General features: G+C 46.1%; 1 protein-coding gene across 1 annotated transcript in view; it reads left to right on the top strand.

The window, feature by feature from the left end:
* LOC147083081 (ecto-ADP-ribosyltransferase 5-like) overlaps positions 1-13312 on the top strand; it is a 107760-nt gene extending 94448 nt beyond the window's left edge. The window contains exon 3 of the mRNA XM_085980281.1: positions 12456-13312. Within this exon, the coding sequence (XP_085836407.1) occupies positions 12456-13312 (857 nt within the window). The remainder of the gene's footprint in view (positions 1-12455) is intronic.
* The last annotated feature ends 1350 nt before the right edge of the window (positions 13313-14662 follow it).

The raw sequence follows: 14662 nt of genomic DNA, 5'->3' as shown, positions 1-14662 counted from the left end.
TGGCATAAAAATAAAACAAAAAAGGTGACTCAACCATGGCTTACAAGGGAAATTAGGGATAGCATAAGATTCAAGGAGAGGACATATAAATTGGCCAGAAAAAGCAGTAAACCTGAGGATTCGGAACAGTTTAGGATTCAACAAAGGAGGATAAAGGGATTAATTAAGAAGGGGAAAATATAATATGAGAGTAAGCTTGCAGGGAACATAAAAACTGACTGTAAAAGCTTTTATATATATGTGAAGAGAAAAAGTTTGGTGAAATCAAGCATAGATCCCTTGCAGTCAGAATCAGGGGAATTTATAATGGGGAACAAAGAAATGGCGGAACAATTAAATACATATTTTGGTTCTGTCTTCATAAAGGAGGACACAAAGGGAGGAACTGAAAGAAATCAGTATTTGTAGGGAAATGATGTTGGGGAAGTTGATGGGATTGATGACTGATAAATCCCCAGGGCCTGATAATCTACACCCTAGGTTATGTAAGGAAGTGGCCCGAGGAATAATAGATGCATTGCTGATCATCTTCCAACATTCGATGGAATCTGGAACAGTAGCCATGGATTGGACGGTAGCTAATGTTACCCCTCTATTCAAAAACGATGGTACAGAGAAGATGGGGCATGACAGTCCAGTAAGCCTGACATCGGTAGTGGGGAAAATGCTAGAGTCGATGTAATAGCAGAGCACTTGGAAAACAGTGACAGGATCCGAAAAAGTCAACATGGATTCACAAAAAGTAAATCATGCTTGACTAATCTACTGGAAATTTCTGAGGATGCAACTGGTAAAATAGATAAGGCAGAACCAGTGGATGTGGTGTATCTGGACTTTCAGAAGGCCTTCGATAAGCTCCCGCATAAGAGATTATCGTGTAAATTTAAGGCACATGGGATTGGGGCCAAGGTATTGACTTGGATAGAGAACTGGTTGGCAGACAGAAAGCAAAGTTTTGGAATAAACGAGTCTTTTTCCGAATGGCAGGCAGTGACTAGTGGGTTACTGCAGGGATCGGTCCTTGGACCCCAGCGATTCACAATATATATAACTGATCTGGACAAGGGAACGAGATGTAATATCTACAAAGTTGCAGACGACACAAAGCTCGGTGGGTGTGTGTGCTGTGAGGAGGATGACGAGAAACTCCAGGACGATTTGGACATGTTGGGTGAGTGGGCAGAAACATGGCAGATGCAGTATAACGTGGATAAATGTGAGGTTATCCACTTTGGTGGCAAAACCAGGAAGGCAGATTATTATCTAAATGGCAATCGATTGGGATAAGGGAAAGTGCAACGAGACCTGGGTGTCCTTGTGCACCAGTCGCTGAAGTTAAGCATGCAGGTGCAGCAGGTGGTTAAGAAGGCAAATGGTATGTTGGCCTTCGTAGCGAGAGGCTTTGAGTACAGGAACAAGGATGTCTTGCTGCAGTTGTACAGGGCCTTGGTTAGACCACATTTGAGTATTTTGTGCAGTTTTGGTCGCCTTATCCGAGGAAGGATGGTCTTGACATGGAAGGAGTTCAGGGAAGATTCACCAGGCTGATACCTGGGATGGCAGGAATGACGTATGAGGAGCGATTGGGTCGATTTGGCTTGCACTCGCTGGAGTTTAGAAGAATGAGAGGGGATCTCATTGAAACTTATAAAATTCTGACAGGACTAGACAGAATAGATGCAGGAAGGATGTTCCCGATGGTCGGGGAGTCCAGAACCAGGGGTCACAGTCTAAGGATAAGGGACAGAGATGAGGAGGAATTTCTTCACCCAGAGAGTGGCGAACCTGTGGAATTCTCTACCACAGAAGGCGGTGGATGACAGTTAATTAAATATATTCAAGAAGGAATTGGATATATTTCTTAAGGCTAAAGGGATCAAGGGGTATGGGGAGAAAGCAGGGACCGGGTAGTGAATATGGATGATCAGCCATGATCGCACTGAATGGCGGAGCAGCCTCGAGGGGCCGAATGGCCTAATCCTGCTCCTATCTTCTATGTTTCTATAGGCCTAAATAATTGATATAAACCACAAAAAGCAAGGAACATATTACTTAGTCCTGCAGAAACCCAATGGAAACAGCCTTCCAGTCACTGAGCCAATTTTGGATCCAACTTGACACTTTCCCTTGGATCCCGTGGGATTTTATTATTTTTCCCAACCTGTCATTTTGACGTTGTCAAATGCCTTTCTAATATCAATGTGGACTGCATCTAATGCACTACCCTCATTGATCCTCCTCGTTACGTCCCTATGAAATTCAATCAAATTCCTCAGACACAACGTTAAATTGTCTCTCTTAACAGCATGGGATGCATTTCATCTGGGTCTGGCAATTTATCTATTTCCAAAGAAGCAAATCCTTCAAATACTTATCCTATCTAATATTTCACAGGCTTCCTCTTTAATTAAAGTATCTGCATTGTCCTTCTTTTCTGCGAACACAGACGAAAAGTATTCCATAAGAAGCATACCCATGTCTTCTGCCTCCACACACAGGTTACCTTTTTGGACTGTAATAGGTCCTACTCATTCCATAGTTATCCTCCTGTTCTTTATTTATTTATAAAACATCATTGGGTTTTCTTGATATTACTTGTTAATATTTTTTAATTCCCTCTCTTTGCTTTCACTGAGTCATGGCTACTGAAAATTCAGGGCTGTGAATTAAATATTGCAGGGTATAACACATTTAGAAAAGTTAGAGAGAGCGAAAAGGGAGGTGGAGTAGCTGTACTTATTAGGGATACAAAAATGGCAGTAGTTAAAAGTGACGCAGGTATCAGAAAGGTATAAATTGAATACATGTGGATAAAGATGAAAGATAATTTATAGATAATAGATCACACTAATACTGCAGTCAACAGACCAGCTAATAGTGGAAGAAAGTGCAGATACATTCTGGAAATTAGTAAAAAAAATATTATAATAATCATGGGGGATTTAAAATACCCAAGTATCAATTGGATAAAAGAGGCAGGTATGGGGGATAAGGGAATGGAGTTCCGACAATGTGTAACTCAATATTTTAAATGTCCAAGGGAGGATTCACTATTGGGCCTAGTAATGGGGAATGAACCAGAGCAGATAAGAGAAGTTAAAGTAGAGGAACATCCAGGCAATATTGACCATACTATAATATGCATTAAGATAATAATTGAGAAGTGCATATGTGTGACAACGACCAGGGTAATAGATTGGAGAGCAGCTGATTTTGAGAGTCTGACAATGACACTTAGGAAATAAAATGGACAACATTCGCAAGCAATGATGTAGAACAGCAACACTCCCTGTATCTGAAACCTACTCCAGCCTTACAACCCTCCCTATCTCTGTAAACTCCTCCAGAGCTACAATGCTCCCTATCTCTGCAACCTTCTCCAGCCCTACAACCCTCCCTATCTCTGTAACCTCGAGTTAGATTTAACAAAGGCAAGCGTGAGTGTTTATGCAGTGGAAGTGCTGAGAAGGTGCGTAGATGGTTGATATTACGGAGGTGGTAGTAGGCATGACTTATGGTTCAGAAGATATGTGGTTGGAACTCAGCTCATGTTCATAGAGAACGCCAAGTTTGCAAACAACCTGGTTCATCCTCAGAAATTTGTCAGCGGTGGGGACTGAATTAGTAGATAAAAAATGGAGTTCGTGACAAGGACCGAATGAAATAGCTTTCGTCCTCCCAAGATTTAAATGATAAACAAATGAATACAGTGAGACGTGTTGTACAGATCTAATTGCTGGATGTGGAGACTTAAGAGGAACACCCACAGCAGCACAGATGGGAGAGTAGCTTCCGAGAATGGTAATTCAGTATGCAAAGGTTTGCAGAGTTAATAGCTGGATTCAAAGACATAGCAGGAACAACAACTGCAGCAAGGAGGGGAGAGTAAAAGGCAAGAACAGGAATGCAGTTAATCACGGTTTATAGAATTGATAGTTGAATAGAGAGACTTACCAGCAACACCAACAGCAGCAAGGAGGGGATAGTAAATGCATTGAATGATCAGAAGTGCGTAATAGATCTGATTTGCTAATGATAGATATTCATAAAAGTCAGAATAAAAGTCCAACGCCCAGGAGAAACTCTTGTCCATTGTTGTAACATTCCAATCTACTGAACTCAGATTCTGATCCATTGTTGTAACATTCCAATCTAGTGATCTCAGATTCTGACTCATTCTTTGTGGAGCAGCGCACTGATCACTGTTAGTGTCGGAGGTGATGCTCTCACTGTCACTATGGGATAAAACATTGAAAGGAGCCCCTTATTAATAGAAGAGGGAAACCATGCACTGATGCAATTAGGGACCATGGAGACTGACATTAATTAAAGTCACTGAACAAACAGCTTCAGCTAAGCCGTGGAGACTGACATTAATTACAGTCCCTGAACAAACAACTTCAGTTAACCCCTTTCAATCCAGTACGTTTTGTACCACAGTAAAGTAGAACATTTCCGCAATCCGAATCAGATGTATGAGTTTTGCTGAGAGAAAGAATGGTGGAAATAGCGCGGGATCTGCCCAGAATCTTTCAATCCTCCTTGGATAATGGAGTGGGGCCAGAGGATTGTAGGGATACAAATGTTACAACCTGTTTAAAGCAGGAGAGAGGGTTAAACCCTGTAACTACAGGCTAGTCAAGCTAACGTCGGCGGTGGGGAAACTTCTAGAGATCATAAAAACGGACAAAATTATCTGTTACTTGGAAATAAACATGAATTAATAAGTGAGAACTAGCATGGATATGTTAACGGCAAAGTGTGTCTGACAAACTTGATTGAGTTCTTTGGTGAAGTAACTGAGAGGCTTGTTGAGCTTAATGTGGCTGACGTTTTTGCATGACTTTAAAAATGCATTTGATAAAGTGTCTTTGAATAAACTTGTTTGGACCAAAGGAGCAGTGGTAGTGCCGTTCTGACATTGGCTAAGTGACAGAAAACAGAGAGTAGTGGTGAATGGATGTTGTTCAGGCAGCAGGAAAGTATACAGTGGTGACCCCCAGATGTCGCTATTCGGCCCACTGATCATTTTGATCAATATGAAGCATAGTGTCTTACATAAATATATATATATATATATATATAGAGAGAGAGAGAGAGAGAAATGACATAATTTGAACGTTTACTGATGACACAAAACTAGGAAATGTAGTAAACACTGAGTGGGATAGGAGTAGGGTTCAGGAGGACATAGACAATCTGGTGAAATGAGCAAAGTGATGAAAGGTGTCCAGTGCTATTAAGTTGTACCTACTCACCACTAACCTACTCACGGGGGCTCAATTTGAGTTCATCCAGCACCACCCGGCGCCAGACTTCATTACAGCCTTGTTCGAAACATGGACAAAGAGTTGAATTCGAAAGCTGAGCTGAGAGTGCCTGCCCTCGACATCAAGGCAACATTTGACCAAGTGTGGCTTCAAGGAGCCCTCGTGAAATTGACGTCATTGTGGATGAGGCGGAAAGCTCTCCATTGGCTGGAGTCAAACCTAGCACAAAGGAAGATGGCTGTTTCATCAATAACCTTCCCTCATATGGTCAGAAATGGGGATGTTCACTTATGATTGCAGTTTTCACTTCCATTCACAACTCCTCAGATAATGAAGCAGTCAGTGCCCGCATGCAGCAAGACCTGGACGATTTTCAGGCTTGGGCTGGTAAGTGGCAAGTAGCACACGCACCACTTAAGTGCCAGGCAATGACGATCTCTAACAAGTGTCACCTCCCGTGACATTCAATGGCATTACCATCGCCAAATCCCCCACCATCATTATCCTGAGGGAGACCATTTACCAGAATTTTAACTGGACCGGGACCAGCCACATAAAACGTGTGGCTACAAGAGCAGGTCAGATCCAGGTCAGAACAACAACCATTCACCACTACTCTCTGACACCCCAAAGCCTTTTCACCACCTACAATGCACATGTCAGGAGTGTGATGGAATACGTTCCACTTGTCTGGATGAGTGCAGCTCCAACAACACTCAATATGATCACAGAAATCACAGAAACCCCACAATGCAGATAGAAGCCATTTCGGCCCATCGAGCCTGCACCGACACATATCCCACCCAATCCCCGTAACCCCTACAGCAACACATATCCCACCCTATCCCCGTAACCCCACGTATTTAATCCCCCTAACACTAAGGGTCAATTTATCATAGCCAATCAACCTAACCCGCACATCTTTGGACTGTGGGAGGAAACCGGAGCACCCGGAGGAAACCCACGCAAACACGGGGAGAATGTGCAAACTCCACACAGACAGTCACCCGAGGCCGGATTCGAACCCGGGTCCCTGGCGCTGTGAGGCAACAGTGCTAACCACTATGCCACCGTGCTGCCATCATCCAATATAAAGCAGCCCGTTTGTTTGGCACCACATCCTCCACCTTAAATGTTCACTCCCTCCACCGCCGGTGCACCGTGGCTGCAGTGTGTACCATCTACAAGATGCACTGCAGCAACTCTCCAAGGTTCTTAGACAGCACCTCCCAAACCCGCGACCTCTACCATGTTGAAGGACAAGTGTAGCAAGTGCATGGAAGGATCACCACCACCAAGTTCCTTCCAAGTCACACACCTTCCTGGCTTGGAAATATATCGCCGTTCCTTCATCGTCCCTTGGTCAAAATCCTGCACCTCCCTCTGTAACAGCACTGTGGGAGTAAAGTAGCTTCACGGGCTGTAGCAGTTCAAGAAGGCAGCTCAAAGCCAGCTTCTAAAGTGCAATTAGGAATAGGCAATATTTGCTGCCCGTGCCAGCCATGGCCACATCCCATGAAATAATAAAAATGTAAAAACGACAGATGAAATTTAACGCAGAGAGGTGTGTAGGATAAATCAGGGTGGAAAATGAGGAGAGGCAATAAAAACTCAAATGTACAATTTTAAAGGTGCTGAAGGAAAAGAGACACCGGCGAGTTTATGTACAGAAGCCTCTGAAGTTGGCAGGACAAGTTGTGAAGTTTGTTGAAAGAAACACATGGGATTCTTAGGTTTTCGCAGCAAATTACCCAGCTTTCAGGAGAACAGCGACCACGACACCACACAACTCTGCCACAGCAGCCTCTGCAAGATATGCCAGATCATCAACACAGATACCATCATCACACGTGAGGACACAACCCACCAGGTACATGGTACATACTCATGTGGCTCGACCAACATTGTCTACCTCATACGTTGCAGGAAAGGATGCCCCCGGAGCATGGTACATCGCCAAGACCATGCAGACACTGCGACAACGGATGAACGGACACCGCGCAACAATCGCCAGGCAGGAGTGTTCCCTCCCAGTCGGGGAACACTTCAGCAGTCAAGGGCATTCAGCCTCCGATCGTCGGGTAAGCATTCTCCAAGGCGGCCTTCGAGACACACGACAACGCAAAATCATCGAGCAGAAATTGATAGCCAAGATCCGCACCCATGAGGACGGCTGGAACCGGGATCTTGGAATCATGTCACGCTACACGTAACCCCACCTGACGTAGGGTCATCCAGACTCGAGTCGTCATTGGCTTCTTCCCTCCACACAGATGCGGCCGGACCTGCTGTGATTTCCAGCAAAAATAATGTTTTTTGTCTGTTTTTTTGTTTTTCATACAGACCCCAGCATCTGCAACATTTGACCCCTTGTGACCCCACCTCATTGTTCTTTGATGTAATGTTTTCCTGACTGACCTATTTGGACACCATTTACACCTATGATTATCTCTCTGCCGAGGTGTGATAAATGGCAGTTAGAAAGATTACCTGTAAACATCTGACATTATTCTCTGACTATATATGCTGTGTTTATGCATCTCTCCACTTCACCTGACGAAGGAACATAAGAACATAAGAAATAGGAGCAGGAGTAGGCCAATCGGCCCCTCGAGCCTGCTCTGCCATTCAATAAGATCATGGCTGATCTGATCATAACCGCCAATCTACTATCACAGAACCATCTCCTGAATCTAACAGAATTAGACACACGAAATAGGAGCAGGATCAGGCTACACAGCCCCTGGGCCCACTCTGCTACCCACAGGGCCATGACCAATCCGAACCTAGACTCATGTCCAAATTCCTGCCCGCTCCCCGTAACCCTTAATTCCCTTTACTTCTAGGAAACTGTCTATTTCTGTTTTAAATTTATGTAATGATGTAGATTCTACAGCTTTTTGGGGCAGCATATTCCATGGACCTACCACCCTCTGAGTGAAGTAGTTCCTCCTCATCTCAGTTTTGAAAGAGCAGCCCCTTATTCTAAGGCTATGCCCCCTAGTTCTAGTTTCACCCATCATCGGGAACATCCTCCCTGCTTCCACCCGATCCAACCCCTTCACAATCTTATATATTTCAATAAGATCGCCTCTCATTCTTCTGAACTCCAATGAGTTGAGTCCCAATCTACTCAACCTCTCCTCATATGTCCATCCCCTCATCCCCGGGATTAACCGAGTGAACCTTCTTTGTACTGACTCGAGAGCAAGTATGTATTTTCTTAAATATGGACACCAAAACTGTATGCAGTATTCCAGGTGCGGTCTCACCAATACCTTGTACAACTGAAGCAATACCTCCCTATTTTTATATTCTATCCCCCTAGCAATGAAAGCCAACATTCCATTGGCCTTCTTAATCACTTGCTGCACCTGCATACTAACCTTTTGAGTTTCGTGCACCAGGACCCCCAGATCCCTTTGTACTTCAGTACTTTCCAGTTTCTTGCCATTAAGATAATAACTTGCTCTACGATTTTTCCTGCCAAAGTGCATAATCTCACACTTTCCAGTATTGTATTCCATCTGCCAATTTTCTGCCCACTTACTTAGCCTGTCTATGTACCCTTGCAGCTTCTTTATGTCCTCCTCACTCATTGCTTTCCCACCCATCTTAGTATAATCTGCAAACTTTGATATGTTACACTCGGACCCGTCCTCCAAATCGTTAATATAGATTGTAAAGAGTTGGGGACCCAGCACTGACCCCTGCGGAACACCACTAGTTACTGATTGCCTGTCTGAAAATGAACCATTTATCCCAACTCTCTGCCTTCTGTTAGATAGCCAATCCTCTATCCATGCCAGAATATTACCCCCAATCCCATGATTTTTTTATCTTAAGCAATAATCTTTTGTGTGGCACCTTGTCAAATGCCTTTTAGAAGTCTAAATACATTACGTCCACTGGTTCCCCTTTATCCACCCTATATGTTACTTCCTCAAAGAACTCCAGCAAATTTGTCAAACATGACCTCCCCTTCATAAAACCATGCTGACTTTGTCCTATTAAATTATGATTATCCAAATGTCCTCTTACTGTCTCCTTAATAATGGACTCCAAAATTTTACCTACCACAGATGTTAGGCTAACCGGTCTATAGTTTCCAGCCTTCTGTCTACTGCCCTTTTTAAATAAGGGTGTTACATTAGCAGTTTTCCAGTCTACTGGGACCTTTGCCGAGTCCAGGGAGTTTTGGAAAATTATTACCAATGCATCCACAATCCCTACCGCCACTTCCCTCAAGACCCTAGGATGTAAGCCAACCGGTCCAGGTGATTTATCCGCCTTGAGTCCCATTATTTTACCGAGTACCACTTCCTTAGTGATTTTGATCGTGTTTAGCACCTCCCTGCCCCCTATAGCCCCCTGTTTGTCCAGTGTTGGGATATTCTTAGTGTCCTCTACTTAAAGACTGATACAAAATATTCATTCAGTGTTTTTGCCATCTCCATATTTCCCACCATTAATTTCCCGGTCTCATCCTCTAAGGGACCAACATTTACTTTAGCCACCCTTTTACTTTTTATATATCTATAAAAACTCTTAATATCTGTTTTTATATTTTTTGCTAATTTACTTTCATAATCTATCTTCCCTTCCTTAATTAATCTTTTTGTTATTTTTTGCTGTCTTTTAAAGTTTTCCCAATCCTCTATCCTCCCACTGGATTTGGCTACCTTATATGCCCTTGTTTTTAGTCGAATACTATCCTTAATTTCTTTACTTAGCCATGGATGGCTGTCTTTTCTTTTACACCCTTTTCTTCTCAGTGGAATATATATTTTTTGGAAGTTGTAAAATAAGTCCTTAAATATACACCACTGATCATGTATCGTCTTAACTTATAATCTATTTTCCCAATCCACTCTACTCAATTCCGCTCTCATACCTTCATAGTCTCTTTATTCAAGCTTAGCACGCTTGTTTGAGATCCAGCCTTCTCACCCTCTAATTGAATATGGAATTTAACCATGTTATGGTCACTCATTCCAAGGGGATCCTTTACGAGGACATTTTTAATTAATCCTGTCTCGTTACACAGGACCAGATCTAAGGTTGCTTGCCCCCTGGTCGGTTCAGTTGCATACTGCTCAAGAAACCCATCCCTAATGCACTCAATGAACTCATCCTCAAGGCAGCCCTGCCCAATTTGATTTGTCCAAGTAATATGATAGTTGAAATCCCCCATAATTATAGATACTCCCTTATTACAAGCCTTAACTATTTCCTGATTGATACTCCGTCCAACAGAGTTGCAACTGTTCGGAGGCCTATAGACTATGCCCACTAGTGTTTTTTTCCCCTTATCTCCACCCAAACTGTTTCATTATCCTGATGTTTTGACCCAATATCATTTCTCTGTATTACAGTGATTCCTTCCTTTATTAACATAGCCACCCCACCTCCCCTTCCTTCCTGCCTGTCCTTCCTGATCGTTAAATAACCTGGTATGTTTAATTCCCAGGCATTGTCACCCTGCAGCCAGATTTCTGTAATGGCCACAAGATCATACCCATATGTAGTTATTTGTGCCATTAACTCGTCTATTTTGTTACGAATGTTACGTGCATTCAGATAGAGAACTTTCAAGTATGTTTTGTGACACTTAGTTCCTGCTTTTGTCCTTTTTATTACTTTACCTTTTACTTCTTATGTTCTTCTTATGTTATCATGTGGATTATATTAATTCAGCTGAGCGACTAATTTCTTGCAGAGTGTACCTGATTGTGAAGACAAGTTGGTTTATTGCCGAAATCTTTGTGTTGAAGTAAAGATGGAGTGGCTGTTTCACATTCTGTTCCTGAGGTCCTGTGAGTACCTCAATGCTGACTTCAGTTCCCCAAAACCTTTGTCCTCTCCTGCTACATATCTTCCTGATCAATGGCTTTCTTTCCTACCTGTCAGTCGTGGCTCAGTGGGTCTCAGTCTCTCTCTCTCTCGCCTCTGAGTCAGACGGTTGTGGGTTTGAGATTCACAACTCCAGAGACTCGAGCCCCATAATCCCAGTCTGACATTCCCTTGTTGCCAAGTACTGAGGGAGTGCTGCACTGTCGGAGGGTCAGTACTGAGGGAGCGCTGCACTGTCAGAGGGGCAGTACTGAGGGAGCGCTGCACTGTTGGAAGGGCAGTACTGAGAGAGTGTTGCACTGTCGGAGGGTCAGTACTGAGGGAGCGCTGCACTGTCGGAGGGTCAGTACTGAGGGAGCGCTGCACTGTCAGAGGAGCAGTACTGAGGGAGCGCCGCACTGTCGGAAGAGCAGTACTGAGGGAGCACCGCACTGTCGGAGGGGCAGTACTGAGGGAGTGCCGCGCTGTCGGAGGGGCAGTACTGAGTGAGTGCCGCGCTGTCGGAGGGGCATTACTGAGGGTGCGCTGTGCTATCTGAGGGACAGTACTGTGGGAGCGCTGCACTGTCGGAGGGGCAGTACTGAGGGAGCGCTGCACTGTCGGAGGGGCAGTACTGTGGGAGCACTGCACTGTCGGAGGGGCAGTACTGAGGGAGTGCTGTACTGTCGGAGGGGCAGTACTGAGGGAGTGCTGCACTGTCGGAGGGACAGTACTGAGGGAGCGCTGCACTGTCGGAGGGGCAGTACTGAGGGAGAGCTGCACTGTCGGAGCGGTAGTACTGAGGGAGCGCTGCACTGTCGGAGGGGCAGTACTGTGGGAGTGCTGCACTGTCGGAGGGGCATACTGAAGGAGTGCTGCACTGTCAGAGGGGCAGTACTGAGGGAGTGCTGAACTGTCGGAGGGGCAGTACTGAGGGAGTGCTGCACTGTCGGAGGGACAGTACTGAGGGAGCTCTGCACTGTCGGAGGGACAGTACTGAGGGAGCGCTGCACTGTTGGACGAGTCATTAAGTTGAGGCCCCATCTGCTCTCTCTGGTAGACCTAAAAGATCCCACGGCCACTATTGGAAGAATAGCAGAGTGGAGTTCTCCCTGGTGTCCTGGGGCCCAATATTTATTCCTTGACCAATATCACTTAATACTAAAACAGAATATCTGGTCATTTTCACATTGCTGTTTGTGGGAGCTTGCTGTGCACAATTGGCCGCCGCTTTTCCTACATTACAACAGTGACCACACTTCAAAAGCACTTCATTGGCTGTGAAGCGTTGTGGCGCATCCTGAGGTCGAAAGGGCGCGGTATAAATTGGAGTTCTGTCTTTCTGATTGGCAGGTAGGAGTCTGGTCTGTTTTCCTGTGAATCCTGAGGGTGTCGTTTGTCCGACGCTAACTGATAGCACAGAGTTGAACATGGAAGAAAATTCTGCCGCCTTGTACTTCTCTCGGAGCAAGGCGTCCGATGACTTGGCCATAAGATCCCTGCAGACAGAGCTGGAGATTGACGAGTTACTTAAGGATATCTGGGAAAAAGCCAGTTGGAAACAGAAGAATCTCAAAGTGCCTGGTGGTCTCCGAGAGGAGCATGTCATCGCCATGGCCACCTACACCTTTGGTGGAACTTTGTATAGTAGCTTGAACAAAGAGGTTCGAAGCTATGGCGGTGACCTCAACATATACAATGCCTGCTTTAACCTGAAGAGCTTTCACTACCTTCTCTCTGTTGCCCTGGACGAGTTGAGAAACAGCTCCATTGGGCGGCTGGTGTATCGGGGGACAGAGAGTCAGATCCCTGGGATGCTGGACACAGAGATGAGGTTCGGAATATTTGCCTCCACTTCCTTCAGTGAGGCAGAGGCTAAGAAGTTTGGGACAAACCCTTTCTTTGTAATAAGCACATCGTACGGTATCGACCTCCAAAGGTTCTCATTCAATCCGTGGCAACAGGAGGACTTGATCCCACCTTATGAGAAGTTCAAAATCACATCCTCGTCAGGACGGAACAGATACACCCTCGACTCGACAGACTACAAGGGAGTGAAGGTGGATCTCGAGCTGAAGTCAGGCGGCTCCGGTCGTCTGATCGTTCCCGCCACCAAAAAGGCCTGGTGGGTCTGGTTACTGACGGCTTTGGGGATCTTAGTCATTCTGGGGGTAGTTGGGGGTCTCATCAGGTGCTACTGCAGTGACTGAAACCCACCTCCCTAACCCCAAACCCTCTAACCCCTCACCCGTCACCCCTCGAAACACTCACCCCTCTAACCCCTCACCCCTCTAACCACTCACCCCTCTAATCACTCACCCCTCTAACCACTTACCCCTCTAACCCCTCAACCCTCACCCCTCTAACCACTCACCCCTCTAACCCCTCACCCCTCTAACCACTCACCCCTCTAACCCTTCACTCCTCTAACCCCTCACCCATCTAACCCCTCACTCCTCTAACCCCTCACCCCGCTAACCACTCACCCCTCTAACCCCTCACCCCTCTAACCACTCACCCCTCTAACCCCTCACCCCTCTAACCACTCACCCCTCCAACCCCTCACTGCTCTAACCCCTCACCCCTCTAACCACTCACCCCTCTAACCACTCACCCCTCTAACCCCTCACCCCTCTAACCACTCACCCCTCCAACCCCTCACTGCTCTAACCCCTCACCTCTCTAACCCCTCACCCCTCTAACCACTCACCCCTCCAACCCCTCACTGCTCTAACCCCTCACCCCTCTAACATCTAACCCCTCTAACCACTCACCCCTCTAACACCTCACTCCTTTAACCACTCACCCCTCTAACCCCTCATTCCTCTAACCCCTCACCCCCTCTAACACCTCTAAACCATCACCGATCTAACCCCTCACCCCTCACCCATCTAACCCCTCACCCCTCACCCATCTGACCCCTCACCCCCTCTAACCCCTCACCCCTCTAACCCCTCACACCTCTAACCCCTCACCCCTCTAACACCTCACCCCGTAACCCCTCACTCCTCACCGCTCTAACCCCTCTAACCCCTCACTCCTCACCCCTCCAACCCCTCATTCCTCTAACCCCTCACTCCCAAACCCCTCACCCCCTCTAACCCCTCACCCCTCTAACCCCTCACCACCCCAACCCCTCACACTCTAACCCCTCAACCCCTCTAATGCCTCACCCCCTCTAGCCCCTCACCCACTTGAACCCCTCACTCCTCTAACCCCTCAGACCCTCAACCCCTTTAACCTCACTCCCTCTAACACCACGCCCCTCTAACCCCTCACCCCTCTAACCCCTCACTCCTCTAACCCCTCACCCCTCTATCACCTCACCCCTGTATCCCCTCACTCCTCACCGCTCTAACCCCTCTAAACCCTCACTCCTCACCCCTCCAAACCCTCATTCCTCTAACCCCTCACTCCCTAACCCCTCACCCCCTCTAACCCCTCACCCCTCTAACCCCTCACCACTCCAACCCCTCACACTCTAACCCCTCAACCCCTCTAATGCCTCACCCCCTCTAGCCCCTCACCCACTTGAACCCCTCACTCCTCTAACCCCTCAG

Source organism: Somniosus microcephalus, unplaced genomic scaffold (genome assembly GCF_052327205.1).
Source record: "Somniosus microcephalus isolate GS21.2 unplaced genomic scaffold, FLI_Smic_1.0 scaffold96, whole genome shotgun sequence".
NCBI lineage: Eukaryota > Metazoa > Chordata > Chondrichthyes > Squaliformes > Somniosidae > Somniosus > Somniosus microcephalus.
Note: the sequence above shows the minus strand (reverse complement) of the source record. Positions and strands in the feature narration are given on the sequence as shown.